Source organism: Miscanthus floridulus, chromosome 16 (genome assembly GCF_019320115.1).
Source record: "Miscanthus floridulus cultivar M001 chromosome 16, ASM1932011v1, whole genome shotgun sequence".
Classification (NCBI taxonomy): domain Eukaryota; kingdom Viridiplantae; phylum Streptophyta; class Magnoliopsida; order Poales; family Poaceae; genus Miscanthus; species Miscanthus floridulus.
In genome coordinates this window covers 96,058,200-96,078,985 of record NC_089595.1, presented here as the reverse complement: position 1 = coordinate 96,078,985, position 20,786 = coordinate 96,058,200, and the positions used below count along the sequence as shown (strand labels likewise).

Sequence of the window (20,786 nt, the reverse complement as noted above, 5' to 3'; positions counted from 1 at the left end):
CAGATGTTTGGTTACCTTTTGCGGAAAGAGAGGACGGTATCATGCTTCGGAAGGCTTGTATCCCATACCGCGTCAACGGATTACATGACAACCAAACCTAACGGGAAGTAATGTAATCCAGTTCTGCTGTAAACCGATAATAACGGGGCAAAAAACGTGAACCAAACACGATCGATGCTACGGAGTACGGACCTACGGCGGTCTTCACGCTTCCTCTCAGGTATGGAGACATCAGGGTTTCAGGCGACGTGACGTGAATAAATGTCCCCATTGCTTCCTCAACCGTCCAACATCAGAGGCTTAGAGGCGAGCATGGTCGGAACTTTCTGAGTAAAGAGTAATGAGTGCACCTTTCTCGTGTGAGCAGCGAATTCCGGCAGATAGCACAAAGCGCAAGAGGAAGCTGGAGCATGCGGCTTTCTGCCAGCTCTCGCTCTCGATCGGTCTGCCTATAAACCGTGGCACGCACCTTCCGGCTTCGGCACACGCGTCGCCGGCCGGCCGGTTAGGCGGCAGCGGCATGGGCGTCTCGCCGATTCAGCGCGCACGCATACAGCCATGTATACAGTGGAGTTTTGCTAAAAAAAGATGTATACAGTGGAGTGACCTGTACGGCTGTACGTACGTGCCTTCCAAAGGGCGGTTCCCGACGGCCTCGAGACGATGCATGTTGCTACTACGTTAGCCTGCCTGTTGTTAGGAAGATCAGCGAGCGCGCGGGCGCCCGTGGCCATGACGACGACGACGACGACGGTGTGAGCGGGGTCACACGCAATCCGTGCCATTCCGCCATTCCACGCCATGCCGCCGCCGAGACGTGAACAAGGAAATCGAAAGAAAAGAGAGGAAGCAGCAGGCAGCCCCGCAGCAGTAGATGGGGTACTTTGGCAGCCGGAATCGCTGCGGTTCCATTGATTGATGATGGGCAGTCGATTGCCGGAGTCGTTCGTTCGTTCTAAACGGTGCTCCTGCTGCCGTCCGCCCGTCACTAATGGTGGAGGTCCCGCACGCACGATGGTGGAGTACACCATCGATCGATAAAACCGGCAATGGCATTCGGCACACCCTGGCGCCTACCTGCCAGAGTGCCAGCCACGAGCTCAAGCATTCAGCACGCTGCAACTGCAACTGCAACAGCCACGGCGGGACGGGGAGAAATCTGAACGGGGACTAGACGACCAGCGAGTTTATGGCCACCGCGGCACCCCCCCCCCCCCCCCCCCCCCCCCCCCCCCCCGACACGTTCCGCTCTCGATCTGGGCGCAACCTAAGTTAGCATCGCGAACGCCGTTGAATCACAGCCAGGCAAACCTCTCGTCGTCCGGCGGGCGGGGCGAGCACGGCGGCTGTTGCTGCCTTGCTGGCCGCAGCTCGGTCCACTCCAGGGGCTTGTGCCCGTCGGATCGATCGGAACGGCCAGGCACGCATACACACGGAGCGCGCGGCGTGTACCGCTACGCTACACGCACGGCTGCCTTGGCCTTGTGTCTATATAAACCACGCTTATCGCTCGGACAGGCCACCTCCGAATTTATTGATCCATCCATCCATCCATCCATCCCCTGCACTGCACACCGCCGCTTTACGAGTGCTCGCCGGCCGCCACATCTCCCAAGCCGGCCGGCGTAGCCTAGCTACCTCGCTCACGCACGCAGGGCGCACAGCTAGAGCTAGCCATGGTGGTACCGACGACGACGCTGCTGGTGGCGGCGGCGTCGACGCTAGTGCTCCTCCTGCTGCTTCCATCGCCGTCGATCGCGCAGCCGGTGTCGTCGCCGTCGCCGGCGGCAGGGGCGGCGCCGGGGCCCGCGGGGGGCGGGATGGACTCGGCGTGCATGAACTCGCTGCTCAACATGTCGGACTGCCTGACGTACGTGACCAAGGGGAGCACGGCGCGGCGGCCCGACACGCCGTGCTGCCCGGAGCTGGCGGGCCTCGTCGACTCCAACCCGGTCTGCCTCTGCGAGCTCCTCTCCGGCGCCGCCGACTCCTACGGCATCGCCGTCGACTACGCCCGCGCGATCGCGCTCCCCGGGATCTGCCGCGTCGCCACCCCGCCCGTCTCCACCTGCACAGGTGAGTTCGTGAGTCACCTCGTCAGTCTCTCTCTGCACTCTGCACGGCACTATCGTAGATTGGATTCTCGCACGCTAATCGTGGGTTAGGGCCTGTTTAGTTTTCAAAAATTTTCGCACAGTACCCATCACATCGAATCTTGCGACACATGTATGGAGTACTAAATGTAGATGAAAAAAAAACTAATTGCTGAGAAATTACGAGATAAAACTTACTACCGATTGCCAAATACAAACAAAAGTGCTGCAGTAGCCAAAACAAAAAAAAAATCATCTAAACACGTCCTTACTACTGATGCAAAATTGCAGCCTTGGGGTATGACGTCCGCGTGGGCCCAGCTGCAGCGCCTATGTCAGGGTCACCCTCGCCCATGTCAGGCATCTCTCCCTCCGGGGAGGGCCCACAGTTCCCAGGTAAGCACATCATTTTTATTTGTGTGGTTGGTTATTAAAACACTGTGTAGGAGTCGATGCATGCACGCTGGCCAAAATCGCGGCATAGTTAGTTGTTACCCTAGCTGTTTGAACGTAGAAATTTTAGCAGGAGATGAAAATATGAATTGAAAGGAACACGAATAATGCTCCATCCTAGCTAAATGTACTCCTACAACTATTGATCGATTCGATCGTGCCGTGAAAATGTTCTTATCAAACTCATTCGGCGTGTTCATTGGTTTGTTTCTGAGTTGGTTGGGCTGGCTGGTGCTGGTTTATTGTAAGAGGAAAACGTTGTTGGTTGATTGAATAAGCCTGGTTAAAATCAACAAGCGAACAGTGTGATTGATCGAATTAGCAGTAGTACATTGCTTTTGTGCACGATCTATCTAGGCCATGTTTAGTTTCCACCAAAATCCAAACTTTGGCACTATGCAAAAAGAAGATTCTCCGTCACATCAAACTTGCGGTATATGCATGGAGTACTAAATGTTGACAAAATAAAAAACTAATTGCACAGTTTAGTTGTACTTTGCGATACGAACGTTTTGAGCCTAATTAGTCAACGATTGAACAATTATTACTGAATATAAACGAAATGTAACAGTAATCTACCGTAATTTCGGCGGCGCCTATTCCGGGCAACTAGACGAGGCCCTGGTTTGACGCGCCGTACAGTTTGCTATTAGCTAGGCTCATGTACTTGTCACGTATTTAATGACCATCACAAACCAATCAGCATGTTCGTTTGTTCGTATATAATCGTGGATTATAAGCTGTAACAGTATTTTTCTCTCACACAACACCGACCAGCAGTAAATAATCTACAATCGTTTACGACGAGTCGAACAAATCTCATGCCTGCTTCCTAAATCCTACTAATGAACCCACACGTGCATGTGCATTATTCTGCAGGAACATCGCCGCTGGCCTCGCCGCCGTCGTCGACCAGCACCGCGGCGCGGCGCCGCTCCTCCGCCGGCAGCCACCTCGTCACCCTCGCCATGCTGCCGCTGTCCGCCGCCGCCTTCAGCGGGATGCTCTAGATCGATGATTCCTTCATTCGTATCAACATTGCCAACCAGGACAGACATTGCGTATATGCTTTTTATCATGTTCTATTCTATATTCTATGCTGTCGCTCGATCTTCGCGTGTACGTATTACCGTGGGCTGGGCTTTAGCCTTGTTTCTTGCCAGCCGAGATGAGATTACTGGTCCCATGCATTCACGTGTTGACATATAATTAGTGCCGGATATCGAGCCGGCTCGGCTCGGCTCGGTCCAGCTTGAGCTGGCTCGTTAGATTAATGAGCTAAATATTTCGAGTTAGAGGGAGTTGGCTTGTTTAACTCGTGAGCTACTAAAAAATATGACACACATGTTTATAATGTTCATGCTACATTAAATTCAGAAGGTGACATCCAACATTATGCAACCATACATGATTAATACATATCAGGTTCATCAAAAGTACCAACCATGTAACATAGCTGGTCCATCCATGATCATGCAGTTCCAGCATATTAACTAGTTGCTTGTCACTACAAACTTAGAAAAGTCCACAGATTCAATGTCAGAAAAACAATCTATAAAATCAATATTTAAGTACCACACCAATTATAAAATCAAAATTCATACGAAACAACTGAAAATAAGGATTATGTACAGATAGAATTGGTATACACTTCTATGTCAGCATCACCATCTTCTGGATTTATGATCATGGGCTGATAGGTCTCAGCTCGTTAGCAATTTACGAGCTGACTCGAACTGGTTCGTTAAAATAGCGAGCTAGATTTCCAACTCAACTCGTGAAAAAGTTAAAACCAACCAGTATTTTGTCCAGCCCCGCATATAACTCCCTCGATTTGGATTCCCTCGCCCAGTTGAGTGACTGTTCACGCGCACTGTTCCTTCCATTCATGCCTTTCCCATGTGATCGGGTACGTACGTACGCATAGCTCGGTCGCATCGCATCATCGCATGCAATGCAGATCGAGCAACGCCGCCGACGTGAGGGGTGAGGCCAGCGCACTGCAGCGGTGTCGCCGCCTCGCCTGCATTGAATGAATTCAGCGAGGCGAGTGGATGAACGAAACGAGCACGTCAGTCCGTTGCGTTGATGACCCGTCGTCCACTGAATTGAATTCCCCAACCGCCGCTTTGATGGGCGGCGCTCCCATGCATGGGCATGGCCATCCCATGTGACGCCACTGAGCTCGGCGCCTCGGCGGCAGAGCCTTTCCGGCAGTTCCGCTGCGAACACCACCAGGCCAGGGAGGCAGTTGTGGCCAGAACTGCAACGGCAAGGAGCGCCCAATAAAGATTTTGTTCAGCCCCGTTCGTTTGGATGAATTTTGAAGGAATCTGAAAGATCTGGATAAATCTGAAGAAATTTATAAGAGAAAAACACTCTGGATAAAAAAAAACGGATCCGGCCGAATTTAATGACACACGAATGGGCCCATGTGTGGCCGGGATTCGGTTGGGTTGGGTGGGCTGAAGAGAGGGGAAAAAGGAAGAGGAGAATTCATGAGATGGCCAGAATGCCAGATGGGTCAGGCAGGCAGGCACGCTCAGGAGTCAGGTTCAGGTTTCAGTTGTGGAGTAGGAGTAACTTTCTGACCCTCCTTTTACCGATCGCCATGCGAGTGAAGGTTTTCGGAGACGGTACTGACACTGTTCGCTGGTTGTGAGGCGTAGTATTTCAACGAACGAACATTATTTTTTTTTCATAACAAATCATTAAACAGTACGTCATGACTTTTTAGTAAGTAGAATAAAGAAAAAAAAACTGATGATGCCATCGTCACCACACTCCACGACCTGTTGTGCCCCAAGTCGAACGCGTAGCATACGGACCGGCCGTGGCTCCGTTGATCATACGGTACATAAGAACCTGCACATGTTGACGGTAACGGGATTAGAACCTGTCCGTTCAAACTTCGACCTGAGAACTCCAAAGTGCTACCGTCCACGAGTATTCTATTTTTTTCACGAGATCCATGTGGTCAATAACAGGTTCTAAACAATATACTCTATGTTCTACTACATTACAATAAAATAAATTCTGAATCATTTTTTCAAGAGAAAAAAATTAGAAGCAACCATTCACCACTAAATCTACCATTCAACAATTTCTTTTGAACCAATAAAAGAAACTAGCTCCTTGCTTCCTCCTATAGTCCTATGTGCTATGCCAACCACATCCAGTACATCTTGCATGGTTGTGGCTGCACTTTTGTCCATGACTAATGATGGAACGAGGAGGTGACAGATTGGAGCTCTGAACTGCTCGGGCTATCGCTAGATGGACGTTGCATGAGATTTATTAGGGTACGAAAGAGAAGAAAATGGGATGATACTGGCAGAAGCCTGTTTTAAGGAGAGAGAGGCTCGATGTGATGCACTATACATGTAAATATATCTAACACATATATTATATCTTTGATTTTGTGCCAAAATTTTTGGGCATTCACCACCACTTTCTTGCTTGTGGCAAGTAGCTCAGTGGCATGCTATTGTGCTTGACGTCAATGGCTTTGACTGTAGCCATATCAGTATATCACAGTTCCTCATCAGTTCGCTGGGATATCAATTGCATACCATAAACAAAGCACACGAATGCTTAACTTGTAGGATCGGAGAGATCTAGTGATTTCGTGGGATTACCAGAAATTTATACCACATATCGAGAAAGGCTACAGATGACAACGAATCAAGATCTTTTAAGATTCTGGTACAAATTATGAGCTAGCAGAACCAAGCAATCTAATAAATCAATAAATAAAACACTAGGCTTGTTCTAAATGCATCTCAATCCAGCATAGCCTATCGCATATTTCTTTTATGAGAGATACAGGAGACCTAGAACAGACTATGGATTATGGATACAAGTGGTATGCAGTAACAAAGAGTACTCTTCCAAGCTCCTGCCTGGTTACCGCTCAAAACCGCTAGGGGTAACCAAAAAAACCAATATCTAATTAGGAGCAAGGAGCAACAAAAACCAGCAGAATCCAGGCCAAACCCTTGCAAAACAACTTGGTGTAACCTGTTTCTGTGTCAAGATCAATGGTTCCAACAGGCCGTTGTCCTCTCACATTCTGACCCTAGCACACATTGCAGCTCCTCCGACAGTAACCGGGCAATGCTGCGGTTCCCACCATGTACTCTGGGTTCTTTATGCACTCCCCTAGGGCCGCCCATTTCGTGCAGCTCTCATTCTCGTCGGTGCAGTTGCCTTGTGGGTGATGGACCTTATCGAACGAGGCCACACGGATCCACTTCGTAGCTGACCATTTCTTGCCCTTTATGACTGGGCAACCACCATGGAGGCTCACTGAATCGGTGGTGCCATCTGGCTTAAGGTTGAAGAAAAGGAGGGCGTCTCCTTTTCGTGGTTTCACTGAGGAAGAAGTTTCAGGTCAATTGAGAAATGTGTCAGATGGCATACAAAGAAAACAAGAATAAGGAATACCAAGAGACACTCTGGATAAAATGCAATACCTGCAATGCCTTTCTGAGCACATTCTGAGAAGGTTGCATCTTTAGCATCATCGACCTCCTTTTAAGAATCCACGCAGATCATTATGTAATATGAGAAGACAGGAAATGGGAAATGGACATGATAGACGCATGTAGCCAGAAAAGCAAAAGAAATTCTTAACCACTGTCTACCATCTTCTTAAACACTAACGCCACTGAAAATAGAAGAAATTTACCTCAGCCAAGGGGAAAACTGTTTCCCCTCCTGCTGCTACATCAGTTAAGTACAAAAGAACAGTAGCATAGCGATGACCACCCCGAACAGTGTTAACATTGTCAGTGAAGTAATCATAGTGCGCTTCATACTTCTCCCCATGCTTATATCTTAGGACTTGGATATCTTCACCATTCTCTGATCAGAATAGAACACCCATAAGAAAAAAATTAATAGCGATATGAATTTTTCATTGTTCCGGCAGGTCCAACCTATACATGAAATAGGAACATGGAAACAGAAGGGTAACAACATAAACGTGTTAAAATAATCACCCTATTATCAAATCAGAGTTTTCGATGGCCCAACATTTGAACAGATGCTAGAAAAATCTTGGATAAGCTAATCCTCAAAATTAGGTCATATAGCTCAGCGCTAAGGCCTAAGAGACATGTCTGGCTTATTTAGGTTGTGACATACTAGATTTGACTCCCCCAACTGATATAAGCATACAGCCAACTGATTGACATCAGATTGTGTACATGAGTGTCAGAGAAAGAGAGAGTGTGTCATGAATTTCTAGAGACTACTACTATATTAAAGGCATGATTCTAATACATGCATGGTCATGGCTCTTAACAAAAAATTCTGAAAACTGTGAGCTGTACTCTTATCATGTAACTTGTCAACCACTAGATATAATTCAACAAAAGGAAAAACAATGGTGATGATAATCTGCCAAGCACTAGTATTAGGATTTTTGTGCCTCCAAAACGCAAGAATATAAAAGTACAGTGTTAATGCCTCAATGAGAACCACAACCTTTTGGAAGGAATGTCCATGCAGCAATTTTGTTCTCTATACCCTCAACAATTGGATCCTACAAATTTGAGCAGCATTGTTCAAGTAAGAACCATGCGAACAAGAGAAATGCCTCAACAGCCGACTATACTGCACCCTCATTCTCAGACACTAGGTACGATTAGTCACCAGATGTAAGAAAATACAAATGTTTCAGTAGCAGATCGCCCCCATCCTTCTATTTAGCTGGAAGAAAACATGAAAAACTCCCAAAAAGACACAGTCAAATCCCATCTTTCATTCTAATATGCATGCCAAGGAGATGCTCGGCATTCACAAATACACCAGATCGATCAAAAGACTATTTTCTTCCCTGCCTATGCGATGAAACACAAATACACACAGAGGTATGAACTCGTAATCCTAAAGCGAGGAGGAACTCTGATTCAAAGTAGCAGTACCAGCAATCAGAATTATAAATTTGGGCCATAGGGCAATTCGGGTGTTAGGCTTGGCGAGCCAATGAAAAAACTTAGCTACTCTTATGGAGATGAAACCCATAGAGCAATTCGGGCCATAGGGCTAAATGGCAGTATTGGAAAGCTTTATATGATATTTCAGAATTCCCTATTCTCATTCATTCAATCACAACAGCATTTTCTGGTTTCTGCTTGCCCCTCTTGGCCTCTGCAGCAATATCTTGTACACCGATAAAGTTCATTCAAGTAGTTACCATGGCCAACAGGCTAAAATGTGTTGTAGCCTGATTTGAACACAAAGCAACTATATCCGCTAGTTAGGATGAGCAACAGGCAAACACATTCATTGAAAAAGTATGCATTCCAACGTTCCAAGGGTAATCTGCGATGCTCGAACTAGTGAGATGCCTCTTGTTGGGGATGATGCAGTTCCATTGTGCAATATCTATGGCATGTCCTTTATAAAACAATGTTTGCATGCACGATTGCTATGCCAGCCCGGGTAAAGGGTTTTGTTTAGCAGAGGCAGTCTAACCGAACAGCGAAAGTAACAAGGGCCTAACCTGGCCCTTCCTGAGGAAGGTGCCGGAGCTGGTGCGGACGTCGCTGAGCGTGCTCTTGCCGGACATATTATCAGCGACCGCCGACCTCTTGAGCTCCGCTCTCGCCTGAAGAGATGAAAACGAGCAAATCCCAAAATTCAGTCGAGTCCGGGGCATTATCGAGAAGCAAAGACAAGCGTTCTGTGGGATTGGGGGCGGGAGAGTGGCACCGACGAGGGAGATGAGGTGGTTGGCCTCGTCGTCGCTGAGGAAGTGCTGGTACAGGAACACCCTGGGCCGTACAAGCACCATGGATCTCCAGTCAGACACATCTCATTTGTTTTCGATGAAATCGAGAACAACCGAGCGATGGAACGGTGATGAGGGTTGCCCACCTGGGTTTCCAGGAGATCTGGCGGGAGTGATGCGGGTAGACGCCGGCCGCCGGGTACACCGAGCTGCCCTTCCCGCCTCCCTCGGCAGCGCCGCCGCGGACGACGAGGTGGGCGAGGAAGAGGAGGAGCTGCACGACGGCAGCAGGGCGGGCCCCCGCCCATGGAGAACTCTTCATTGCAACCGAGAAAAAAAAATCTCTCGCCCACGGGGAAGGGGAAGGGCCGAAGAGGAGGGGAGATCGCTTGTCCCGGGGGAAGAGCGGGGCGGGCGGCGGCGCGCGGTGACGCGAGCACAGCGGCGGCGAGTGGCCCGATGGAAGTGGTCGCCACGTTTCACGGGTATGGACTATGGAGACAGACCCCCGCCGCTCAAATGCGCGCCCCGTCGATCGAACGGCTAGCGCGCGCCGGAAGGAACCGAGCGTTTTTAACTCTCTTTACAGCCTGTCAGACTTTGCTTGCATTAGCGAACTGATCGTAGATAAGTTTGTGGTTCCTTACGGTGGAATTTGTCGAGATTTAAATTCTCGATTTGATACGGGTATTCATATTTTTCTGAATTTATTTTAGAATTTATTGGCGCTATGTTTTTAGTGGTAGACGACGTCCCTATCAACAGCGAAGCGTCTGTGTTGACTTCGTGATCCTCGAGATTTGCCAGCTCAGTCCTTCGAAGGTGCTCATAGGGATAGGATTTACGTACGTGTGTTCATAGGGGTGAGTATACGTATGTGTGGGCGTTTACGTTGTACGGTGTAATTCTAAAAAAACATTTGCTTGCATTGTTAATTAATTAATTTGTTTTTCATTTGAAATAAAAAAATAGTTTTATTATTTTGTAAAAAAATATAATAGTAGCGAGTATAATAAAATAATGATCTTATAGTTAAGCTAGTCAATAATTTTTGCTAATGTGAAGGAGAGAAGGGAGAGAAAGAAGAACTTAGCTCTCATATAGGTCATCATTGGTTGCTCCGAGGTAAAGATGGCAACGGGCACAATTTTTACGGGTACATTGTATATAAACCCGCACCTGGGAGCTGAAACCCACACCCACGTCCGCGTCCATTACCCTCGACGGGTACAATAGTGTGCCCGCACCCGCCACCCGCAGGCACAGAATACCCACGGGCACACCCACCAGCCCGTCAAATATAAAAAACAGAGAGTGAAAAGTAACAACTAAGTAACTAACAAGGCAATTGGATAACATCAGTACAGTACAGTATGTACATGGCAATATCAAATTCTACACCAAATATGGTTCATAGATCACACTGTCACACATGACACAGTAGTATAGTATACATAGTTCAACTTCAACAAGCTGTTATCAGTCAGAGTCGACACTCGTGATGCATGATTCTTCATTTCTTCTTCTACGTCTTCAAGGCAAGACCAAAAGATATCAACCTTATCATCATCTTGATCTACAGCAAGGTATTTTTTAATGTTAGTAGTTGCAGCCTATAGATTACAAATTTTAGAATATATGAAACATAAAAAATGACCATTTTTATTACCTTTAAGTGAGTGACGAAGCCAACTTTGGCTACACATAAGAGCTTCCACCATTTGAGGAGTAAGACGGCTGCGATGCTCACTTAAAACTCTACCACCAGTGCTAAAAGCTGACTCGAAAGCTATTGTGGTGACTAGAATAGCCAAAATATCACGAGTTTTCATCCTCAAAGTTGGGAAACGAGTTCCCGCAACCTTCCACCAGCCAAGAACATCAAAATATTCACTCTCATTATAAGGAAGTGGTTCTTCATCCAAATAGTGATCTAACTCATTCTTGGCTTTAGACAAACTTGAAGTTTGTTTATGTGCAGCAAGTGACTTGAATATGGACAGCACAGCCGCTACACTAACAGTAGAAGAAGAAGCACCAAAAGATGATGTACCCACACCCTCTTGGTCACTTTGCACGTGGTATTCATGCATCAACTCTATTAGCAACTCATAGCTCTTTTTGACATATTTATCAGCTTCATCTTCACCCAATAGAGCAATGTAGCAAGCTTTCAACATTATCATCTTAAGACGTGGATCAAGAATAAGAGCTAAAGCCATAAGACCTTGGATGTCAGACCAATATTTATCATACTTCTCTATCATGGCAATGGACATTTTCCTAATTATCTCATTTTCATCTTCTTTTCAAGAATTAATTTTAAGTTTGATCTCACATACTTTGGGGAAGAAGATGTTAGCTGTCACATACTTGGTTCTAGAAAACAACGTAGTGAGCTGATTGAACAATTCTAATTTCTCACAAACAAGCGAAGTAAATTTCCAATCATCTTCTGGAGGGCAATCAAAGCTTTGATCAAGGGTTCCTAACCGTTCTAAAACTTTCCTATAAGGTATATCAATACTAAGCATGATATAAGTCGAGTTCCATCTAGTTTTGCAATCTAGACACAACTTCTTAGTTAATTCAACTTTTTGTTGCTGTACTGTTTTCACAAATTTCTCATACCTCTTTGGTGTAGCAACCCAATAAGCAATACTTTACCTGATACTTGCAACAAATTTCTTAATCACTTCCAAACCATCTTGAACAATTAAGTTCTGGATGTGCGCGCAGCACCGCATATGAAGGTGCTTGCCACCCAACAACATATTAGTTGCTCCAATCCTTCCTTCCATTTGTCCAATCATGTTGTCATTGGTGCTGCAATTATCAAGGGTCACTGTTGGCACCCTGCAATCAATATCTCAAGTCTGGAGGCATTTGAGCAATGCATCACAAATAACACTTGCTGTATGAGGGCATGGCACATAAATAAACCTGAAAACGATAGAAAACTTTAGCAAGCAAGAAAAACCAATAAATCCATATCATAAAAATAGTGCAGCAAGAAAAATCAGGTAATCACCTCAATGAGTCATCAATAAAATATCCAGTGACAGCTGAAAGGTCCTAATAGCTAGAGAGGGGGTGAATGGCCTATTAAAAATTTCTACAACAACACTTAACAAACCGGTTACACAATTATGAAGTGAAGCCCCTTCCTGCCTTTTCCTCGTCCTCCTCGTGCCGGCCCTGCCCCGACGCCTGCTCCGCCTCCTGCTGCTCGCCTCCTGCTGCTCGCCGCCTCAGACTCCACCTTCGAGTCCTTCGTCGGGGTTGACTACGCGAAACCCGCCAAGTCAGAGCAGGAGGAGGAGGCCTTCGCGCCGGAGGAGGACGATGTCGTAGAGGCCTCTGCCGCCGTCGAGGGCGTCGCTGCCGCTGCTACAGGCCGCCCCACCCCGGTGCCTCCTACGCGCCATAGATTTAGGTTGACGAGAGAGAAGATGGAAGGAGGACGTACATTTAGGTTTCCTCTCTCCTTCTACATAAAATAGGTGCTTGGTATACCTACTTCATTGGACGCTATTTTTTTTCGTGTGCACGATGTGTTTTGTATTTGGATCGCTACATGTGTAGTGTGTTGGAGACGGTCTAAGTGCAAACCTGCCTACAGAGACGACGCTGGCAGCAAACAGCCATTGATATCCCATGTCTTAAGGGATTCACGTCGCACGCAACGCATTGCGCTTACGCACAGTGTCGTCGTAGACACGCACGTCGTCTGCTCTGATCAGCTCAGACGTGTCAAACAAGACAAGTGTGCTCTAAAAAGATATCTGATGCCATGGGCATTGGACTGGACGTCAACAGGCAGGCAGGGCAAGTGGCGAGGGAGAGCCACAAGGACCGAGGCTGAGGGAGGTCGTCGCCTACTCGTCTTCGATCTGCAACTCTACAGAACTAGGAGCTGTTAAAAATGGCAATCCACCACCGGGGTGTTTGATGCACATGCCTAAAAATTCTTTCAGAGGTGCCGTTTGGATCCTAAGGTATTGGTTGGCTAATTAAAAAGGTGTAAATGTAAAAACAAAAAATGTGGTTCCATTGCCTTGTGACGATGTTGGTTATGCATTGTGAACACTTAACATCACTACGTTGTTACATAAAATGTTGAGCTTTAGATTTATCTTTGCATCGCATATTTTCTTGCAATTAAAACTTATTTTTATTATAGTAATTAATCTACTAATTATGGACATGTAATCTTTTTATAGTAACTATGCTTTGTTATTATAACTTCGCCTATGTTGTCTCAACATAGCAGGTCCCAAGCCCTGGTAAAGAAGGAGGGTTATGTTAGGCGTGGCGAGTCAACGTTAAATCTAGCCATTCTAATGGAGATAAAACCCGAAAGAAAATCGTTGGGGCGTAACCCTCTTAGCGACGCGCCATATCGGAACCCGTGTATGGTGTTAAATGAGCAAGGGCTGGGTCATCACCCCCGTGACGCGCCGTGTCGCGATCTGGGCACGGTGTCAAGTGATCAAGGATCAGATCGTCGCATCCTTAGTGGCGCGCTACATCGGCGCCCGGGTGTAGTGAAAAATGAGCAAGGGTCTTCACATCTGATTTGACGGGTGCGAAGGGTAAGGAAGCTAGTCGAACCAACTAGGATCCGTTTAGACAGTTGGAATGTAGGGTCGCTTACAGGTAAGTTAAGAGAATTAGTTGATACCGCGACTAGGAGACGTGTAAATATATTATGCATTCAAGAGACTAAATGGAAGGGTCAGAAGGTGAAGGAGGTGGACAATATAGGTTTCAAGTTATGGTACATAGGGACAGTTGCGAATAGAAATGGAGTAGGAGTTTTGATTGATAAAAGCCTCAAGAATAGTGTGGTGGGAGTGAGAAGGCAAGGAGATATGATTATCTTAGTCAAGCTTGTCATTGGTGATATGGTCTTGAACGTAATTAGTGCGTATGCCCCCAAGTAGGCCTCGACGAGAGTGCTAAGAGACAGTTCTGGAAAGACTTAGATGGCCTGATTAGAGCTGTACCTAGTAGTGAAAAGCTTTTTATAGGAGGAGATCTTAATGGGCATATAGATACTACAAGCGCAGGTTTCAAGGCAGTTCATGGAGGTTTTGGGTATGGTAGTAGGAATCAGGAGGGGGAGGAAGTTCTAGACTTCGCGGTAGCTTTTGACCTGATGATAGCCAACACTTTCTTTAGAAAGAGAGAATCTCATCTAGTGACCTTCAGTAGCGGACAACACTCTAGCTAGATTGACTTTGTCCTCACAAGAAGAAAGGACAAACGAGCATGCTTGGGTTGCAAGGTGATACTAGGGGAGTGTGTTGTTTCTCAACATAAGCTTTTGGTGACAGACTTTTGTTTTTAGGTGCGTGCCCGTAGGGATAAACAAGCTAAGATTGAAAGAACAAAATGGTGGAAACTGAAAGGAGAGACGTCAGAGGTATTCAGGAAAAGGGTTATCAAAGAGGGCTCTTGGAAGGAAGAAGAAGACATAAACAACATGTGGGAGAAGATGGCAACCAACATTCGGAAGGTGGTCTCAGAGGTGTGTGGAGTAACCAAAGGAAGTGGAGGCGAGGCTAAAGATACTTGGTGGTGGAACGAGGAAGTCCAAAGGGCTATTAAGGAGAAGAAAGAGTGTTATAGACGCTTGTACCATGACAGGAGTGTGGACAACATAGAGAAGTACAAGGTGGCAAAGAAGACTGCAAAGCGAGCTGTAAGTGTGGCAAAGGGTAGAGCGTACGAGGATCTTTACCAACGTTTGAGTACGAAGGAAGGAGAGAAGGACATTTATAGGATGTCTAGAGTTCGTGAGAGAAAGACAAGGGACTTCAACCAAGTTAAGTGCATTAAGGATGAAAGGGAGCATCTCTTGGTGAAGGAGGATGAGATCCAACATCGATGGCAAGAGTATTTTGACAAATTGTTCAATTGTGAGAATACAGACACAACCTTTCAATTGGATGACTCTTTTGATGACACCAATAGGCGCTTTGTGCAGAGAATCCAAGAATCTAAGGTCAGAGAGGCGTTGAAAAGGATGAAAGAAGGTAAGGCGATGGGACCGGATGGTATCCCAATCGAGGTGTGGAGATGTCTCGGGGATATAGCTATAGTATGGCTAACCAAGCTGTTCAACCATATTTTTCGATCGAACAAGATGTCTGATGAGTGGAGGAGAAGTATATTGGTACCGATCTACAAGAATAAAGGGGATATTCAAAGTTGTACTAATTACCGGGGAATTAAGTTGATGAGTCATACTATGAAGCTATGGGAGAGAGTTATCGAGCATCGCTTGAGAGCAATAACGCGGGTCTCTATGAACCAATTTGGTTTCATACCCGGAAGGTCAACCATGGAAGCCATTTTCTTAATAAGACAAGTTATGGAGCGGTATAGGGAGAAGAAGAAGGATCTACACATGGTTTTTATTGACTTGGAGAAGGCTTATGATAAAATACCAAGGAATGTTATGTGGTGGGCTTTGGACAAACATAAAGTCCCAACGAAGTACGTCGGGCTCATTAAGGACATGTACAACAATGTTGTGACTAGAGTTCGAACAAGTGATGAAGACACGGATGACTTCTCGATTAGGATAGGACTACATCAAGGGTCAGCTTTGAGCCCTTATTTGTTTGCCTTATTAATGGATGAGGTCACAAGGGACATACAAGGGGACATCCCTTGGTGTATCCTTTTCGCGGACGATGTAGTGCTAGTTGATGAAAGCCGAACATGAGTGAATCAGAAACTGGAGTTATGGCGGGAGACTTTGGAGTCCAAAGGTTTTAGACTCAGTAGAACTAAAATTGAGTATATGAGATGTGACTTCGGCACTACTATTCGGGGGGAGGAAGATATTAGTTTGGAAGGTCAAGTAGTGCTTAGGAAGGATACATTTCGATATTTAGGATCAATGCTACAGAGAGACGGGGATATTGATAAAGATGTTAGCCATAGAATCAAAGCAGGGTGGATGAAGTGGCGGCAAGCATCTGGTGTCCTATGTGACAAAAGGGTACCATAGAAGCTAAAAGGCAAGTTTTATAGGACAACGGTTAGACCTGTTATGTTGTATGGTGCAGAATATTGGCCTACGAAAAGACGGCATGTTCAACAGATAAGTGTCGCGGAAATGCGTATGTTGCGTTGGATTTGCTGTCATATAAGAAGGGATCGAGTTCGGAACGATGATATACGTGATAGATTAGGGGTAGCACCAATTGAAGAGAAGCTTGTCCAACACCGGTTGAGATGGTTTGGACATGTCCAACGGAGACCTCCAGAGGCATCGGTGCGTAGTGGAATCCTAGGCCAGGATAGTAACGTGAAGAGAGGCAGAGGAAGATCCAAGTTGACTTAGGTAGAGGCAATAAAAGGAGACTTGAAAGGATGGAATATACCCAAAGACTTAGCGTTAGGTAGGAGTGCTTGGAAGACAGCTATTCACGTGCCTGAACCTTGATTGCTTCTGCTGGGTTTCAACTCTAGCCTACCCCAACTTGTTTGAGACTTAAAGGCTTTATTGTTGTTGTTGTTGTATGCTTTGTTATTATCATCTACCACCCATAAAAATCTCAGCTTCAATGAAATGTTTGGTACACCACCAAATAATAATGGGCATGTTTTTAATTATTTATTAACTATTAAACAAGCATAAACCTAGATAAATCAATAACTCAGTCAAACTGCTCCAATGAAGATGAAACTTTTACCATAGCTCAAGCATACATTGAGTTGCCTATAAAAATTCACTAAAGTTGGAGCACAAGAGCTGCAGTTATGAATTAAACACAGAAACACATAGATCTACGGAGAGCCATAGCTACAACAAAAAATTTGAACTAAAGTATATCATATTATATGTCTATTGCATAGATCTACTCATGTAGAGTCTAACAAAACTGGATTTCTCTTTTTACGATTTTTCTACAATTTTATACATTTTTCAATGTTTCAGCCAATTTACGAAATAAAAAAGAGCATGTGGCGCCACATCAGTAGCCACGTAAGGCAGTAGAGTCCTATATGGCCTACTTTGGATAGCAATTAGAATATAACCAAAGTTCATGGACTCAACTCAAATGAGTGAAAAAAATTCTTAGACCTAGGTGAGAAGTAGGGAGAATTTAAGGACGGACCACACAATTCACTCCTTATAAAGTTCGATAAATATGTACTAAGTAAAGTATTGATATTGATAACACCGAATAAATATTATATAAAAATATGTTTTATGACGATTTCATGATACCAATTTATAGTTTGACAAATATTAGTATTTTTATATAAATGTAATTAAAGTTAACATAGCTCAACAAAAAGTATTTTAGAATTATGATTTTTTTGAACGGAGCCACGGGGAGGTAATACTATCCCCTTGGGAGTTCATCAGAGGTTCAGAACTCTCCCATGTCTGTCTGCAAATGGCATGCATTCAGGAAGGAAGCAAGAGCGAGCCTGCGCCTGCGTGCACTGCAGACTTGCAGAGACGACGCCTGCCGGCCAGTATCTCATGTCTTGTCACCGGATTCACCTCGCGCGCGCCTGTCGCATCGCATCACGCACGTCGTCTGCTCGCCGCCTCGCCGGACGGACGTGTGAAGTCATCGGTTGTTCCCCTGCCTTCAGGAGGAAAATCACAGATCCCAAAACGCAAACATGACGACATGACGTACTCGGTCTTTTCTCCATCAACTCTAGCACTAGTACTACCCTTTCCGTAAAAAAATGTTGCTACGGGACATGTATACAAGTCAAACGTTCTACGGAGTAAAGATTGACCGCAACATTTATATCTCCAAATACTCCGTTTATAAAAAAAACGCAAAAATTACTTCCCGAGGAGTCCAAAAAATCTTAAATTTAACTAGATTTAATAAGATATTATATACATTTAGATCTCTAATTAAATTTATTATGAAAATATATTTCATAATTAATCTAATGATATTTATTATGTATCATAAATATAAATATATTTTTTATATTTTAGTCAAAAATATATTTAGTGATTATATAATAATATTTATTGTATACTACAAATATTAATAATTCTTATATATTAGATATTAAAATGTTTAAATTTTAAAAATTGAGAATAACACCTTTCTTTATGGGACGCAGGGTATGCTACTATCCCGTCGGGTCTGATCGCTTCTGCTTAATGCCAGAGCGGTTAGAGCTGTATGCTTAAGAATAAGAAAGAGGAATATTATGGGAATAGCATGGAATAAGGTTTGATCCAATTCATGGGATTCCGTAAATATCCCATTCTAAAAAACGAAACAATCGGGACTATTCGGAGATTGGCTGCAGTTACTAATCCATGATCTAGCATGTATAGAATGTAAACTTCATTCTCGATTCTACGAGAATTTTTATGAAAGTGTTTCATTTGATTCTCTTCAATGAAAGTTTCATTTTCCCAGAATATATCCTAATTTTTGGCCTAATTCTTCTTCCGAGGATCGATTTAACCTCTGATAAAAAGATTGACCTTGGTTCGTTGTCACGCTACAATAACACATCCTCCCTCGGTCCCAAAATATTTTTATCTTTATGATTCAAATTTTATCCTAATATAAAAGCTTATATAGGAGGTGATATAGCTATACAGGGTGTGGGGCAATGTGTAGCGGTACTGCTATTGCCAATCATAAGGTTGTAATATCAACGTAAGACCAATATAATAGAAAAAACAATTTCCCTCTCAAAGAAAAAAAGAGGCAAGGGCTTTGTCTTGTCCCTGTGCCCAGGCCAGTCCTCAGTTTCTTTTATAGGGGTAGGAATGTAATCTCATAGACACACTAATCTACTTGCCATCAACCTAGATGTCTAAATATTTTGGGGTGGAGGAAGTAGTTCTAGATGTTGCGGCCAAAGCAGCTGCAACAACCGCTGTACCGAACACAAACATTTCTATAGAGTAATACTAGCTAAAGTGTCATATATTCGATATTCTTTGCTAAAGGATTGTTCAATAACTCTATCTTATGACTACTCCAAACTAGATGTAGTATTCTAAGGTTGTAATTGGTCCAGCTTCAGAAAAATGCTCTGCTGCAAAAAAAAAGTATAACACAAACAAAAAGGGTAGAATCAAACCCTTTCACATAATATAATTTCCGCGGCACCTAGGACCGCTTTCTACTTTTTGTTTTTTCAAATGTGTGGAAATGGATAGACGTTTTAGAGTTGCTTCAATGGAGATAAAAAGAGAGATATATTTCATAGTTGTTTTAACCAAACAACTCATAGTTTTCACAGCTAATAGTTCACAATAACTCTTTCCATATCTCATAGCTTACAACAGTTTTTTCATAACTCATAACTGAACTAAACAAATTAAAAAATAATGTTATATAGGTACATACTCTCTCCCTCCCATAAAAGAGTCACTATAGGACTCGTGCTGGTCAAACTTTCTTAAATTTTATTAGGTTCGTGGAAAAAATTAGTAATATTTGTATCTCTAAATAAGTTTATTTAATTGATACTCATTACATACCACAAGTATTAATATTTTCTTATATATGTTTAGTCAAAATTAAAAATGTTTGACTTCTTGGAAATTGACAATGACACTTTTTATGGGACTGGGGAGATAAAAATAGAGTTTCTAGGGGTAATTAATACAAACGTTTTTTCACAGCTGAACTAGAGAGACGATTTTATTTAATTAATACATGAGACAATACAAAAGTAGAGGTGCAGCATGTGCATGTGTCTTTTTTCTATTTTGTTGCAAACTTCTTCTCGGTGTCCATAAGTCAGAATTACGGGGCTGCCTGTTCCTGGCCATAGATTGGCATAACTAAACTTAGGCCTGGTTTAGATTGCAAATTTTTGCAATCTGGACACTGTAGCACGTTTTGTTTGTATTTGACAAACTTTGTCCGATCATGGACTAATTAGGCTCAAAAGATTCGTCTCGTGATTTACAACAAAACTGTGTAATTAGTTATTTTTTTACCTACATTTAATGCTCCATGCATACGTCCAAAAAATGATGTGATGGAGAGAGAGTGAAAAAACTTGGAATTTTGAGGCAATCTAAACCAGGCCTTAGGCGAGCGTGGAAAGCCGTAAAAATGTGGCTAGAAAATTAAAGTCACACTTTGTCATATCTAAGAAAACCTTGTCTTACTTTTTTTTACTCTATGACTTGTAAAGCTCAAAAGAAATTTGTCAAAGTTTAGTTGTCAACAAACACTAGCCAACATGGTTAAATGTCTAAGATGAGGTGAGACAAAATGTGGCTAGAAAACAAACGCCTTCTATAATTTTTATGGACGGTAGAATAGTATTTGGAACAAATTGTGGTAGGATTAACGGCAAATTACTCAACGTTGGAAGCCAAGGTTTGCTTTTGTAGTGTTCGAAAAACACGTCAAGTAGGAGTAGTAAGGTTTGTTTACCTTATAAATTTAAGGCAACTTTGACGCCCACACAGGACAAACGCTGGATGTGGGCGGTCGCGCAGGGACGCCAGTCACGCCACA

General features: G+C 44.2%; 3 protein-coding genes across 5 annotated transcripts; 1 reads left to right on the top strand and 2 right to left on the bottom strand.

The window, feature by feature from the left end:
• Window positions 1-1,513: 1,513 nt before the first annotated feature.
• Window positions 1,514-3,718, top strand: LOC136513760 (non-specific lipid transfer protein GPI-anchored 2-like). 2 transcript variants are annotated; one of them, XM_066507729.1, is made up of 3 exons: window positions 1,516-2,076; window positions 2,385-2,489; window positions 3,426-3,718. In XM_066507729.1, the coding sequence occupies exons 1-3, from the start codon at window positions 1,677-1,679 to the stop codon at window positions 3,554-3,556; spliced, it is 636 nt and encodes a 211-aa protein (XP_066363826.1). In that variant the 5' UTR covers window positions 1,516-1,676; the 3' UTR covers window positions 3,557-3,718. The 2 variants fall into 2 exon arrangements, with proteins under 2 accessions (XP_066363827.1, XP_066363826.1); XM_066507730.1 differs by lacking the exon at window positions 2,385-2,489 and having other exon boundaries at window positions 1,514-2,076.
• A 2,496-nt stretch (window positions 3,719-6,214) lies between these two features.
• Window positions 6,215-9,780, bottom strand: LOC136509846 (probable prolyl 4-hydroxylase 4). 2 transcript variants are annotated; one of them, XM_066504429.1, is made up of 7 exons: window positions 9,432-9,779; window positions 9,271-9,328; window positions 9,058-9,162; window positions 8,037-8,094; window positions 7,237-7,412; window positions 7,022-7,079; window positions 6,215-6,920 (listed from the first exon to the last, which is right to left on the bottom strand). In XM_066504429.1, the coding sequence occupies exons 1-7, from the start codon at window positions 9,605-9,607 to the stop codon at window positions 6,625-6,627; spliced, it is 927 nt and encodes a 308-aa protein (XP_066360526.1). In that variant the 5' UTR covers window positions 9,608-9,779; the 3' UTR covers window positions 6,215-6,624. The 2 variants fall into 2 exon arrangements, with proteins under 2 accessions (XP_066360526.1, XP_066360527.1); XM_066504430.1 differs by lacking the exon at window positions 9,271-9,328 and having other exon boundaries at window positions 9,432-9,780.
• Window positions 9,781-10,703: 923 nt separating this feature from the next.
• On the bottom strand, window positions 10,704-11,564 carry LOC136511065 (zinc finger BED domain-containing protein RICESLEEPER 2-like). Its single transcript, XM_066505292.1, has 2 exons — window positions 10,955-11,564; window positions 10,704-10,861 (listed from the first exon to the last, which is right to left on the bottom strand). The coding sequence occupies exons 1-2, from the start codon at window positions 11,562-11,564 to the stop codon at window positions 10,704-10,706; spliced, it is 768 nt and encodes a 255-aa protein (XP_066361389.1).
• Between the last annotated feature and the right edge of the window lie 9,222 nt (window positions 11,565-20,786).

Coding starts and splice junctions, on each gene's coding strand:
- LOC136513760 (XM_066507729.1), top strand. CDS start 1,677: ATGGTGGTACCGACGACGACGCTGCTGGTGGCGGCGGCGTCGACGCTA. Junction 2,077..2,384: donor GCCCGTCTCCACCTGCACAG/GTGAGTTCGTGA, acceptor GCAAAATTGCAG/CCTTGGGGTATGACGTCCGC. Junction 2,490..3,425: donor GGAGGGCCCACAGTTCCCAG/GTAAGCACATCA, acceptor ATTATTCTGCAG/GAACATCGCCGCTGGCCTCG.
- LOC136509846 (XM_066504429.1), bottom strand. CDS start 9,607: ATGAAGAGTTCTCCATGGGCGGGGGCCCGCCCTGCTGCCGTCGTGCAG. Junction 7,080..7,236: donor CAGTTTTCCCCTTGGCTGAG/GTAAATTTCTTC, acceptor GATTCTTAAAAG/GAGGTCGATGATGCTAAAGA. Junction 6,921..7,021: donor TGCTCAGAAAGGCATTGCAG/GTATTGCATTTT, acceptor CTTCTTCCTCAG/TGAAACCACGAAAAGGAGAC.
- LOC136511065 (XM_066505292.1), bottom strand. CDS start 11,564: ATGTCCATTGCCATGATAGAGAAGTATGATAAATATTGGTCTGACATC. Junction 10,862..10,954: donor GCTTCGTCACTCACTTAAAG/GTAATAAAAATG, acceptor ACCTTGCTGTAG/ATCAAGATGATGATAAGGTT.